General features: G+C 45.7%; 1 protein-coding gene across 1 annotated transcript in view; it reads right to left on the bottom strand.

Annotated features, from left to right (window-relative positions):
* Window positions 1-444, bottom strand: part of NPEPPS (aminopeptidase puromycin sensitive) — a gene marked incomplete at its 5' end in the record, with an annotated part of 31,973 nt that extends 31,529 nt beyond the window's left edge. The window contains one exon of the mRNA XM_010160645.1: window positions 235-444. Coding sequence (XP_010158947.1) covers window positions 235-444 — 210 coding nt within the window. The remainder of the gene's footprint in view (window positions 1-234) is intronic.
* Window positions 445-703: the final 259 nt, after the last annotated feature.

Below are 703 nucleotides of genomic sequence, written 5' to 3'. Positions count from 1 at the left end.
CTAGTGGAAGGTGTCCCTGCCCATGGCAGGGGGGTTGGAACTAGATGATCTTTAAGGTCCCTTCAACCCAAACCAGGCTGGGATTCTATGAAGGTCAAATAATTAATTTTGTACTTCTAGGGGCAAGTTAGCTTACCCAACGATTACCTAATTTTGCAAACTGTTGGCAACAGCCCCTCACATCAGAAATGGAATGGATAAACACATAAAGACTGCAGCAAAAAGCAACCCTACCTTCGTCTCCTTCTGGCGCGTAGGAAGCTGTAATAATGTCAATGTCAGCGCAGTTCATCACAATTTGGTTGGTTGCCTGTTTCACCTGGAAGAGAAATTTTATGAACACCAGGAAGAAATGGAGCTCCCTACTCCATTGAGTAGGCATTCCCACCTCCCTCCAGTCTAAAAATCCCTTCATCATCACATGTTTGACATAAAACTCAGTGCCTAAGAGGGGTAAAAAAGAAAAAGATATCCCACTGGCTGCTCTCATCTGTTCCGGAACGTGCGCACTTGGATCACGTTCAAGCCATCCAGGCCTACTTATCACGACTAAATTATTTAAGGGAATGGTCTGCCTGTTAAAAAATGGTTTGAAAGCTTGACAACAGGGCCCTTGTACGTGCCTGGGAATGCAAGAGCAGTAAAACAGATAGAGAGCCCGTCAGCTTCCCTCTGGAGCTGTCCTACAGCAGACTGGTGCAAA

Source organism: Eurypyga helias, unplaced genomic scaffold, assembly GCF_000690775.1.
Source record: "Eurypyga helias isolate BGI_N326 unplaced genomic scaffold, ASM69077v1 scaffold7391, whole genome shotgun sequence".
NCBI lineage: Eukaryota > Metazoa > Chordata > Aves > Eurypygiformes > Eurypygidae > Eurypyga > Eurypyga helias.
This window is presented reverse-complemented; position numbering and strand designations above follow the sequence as displayed.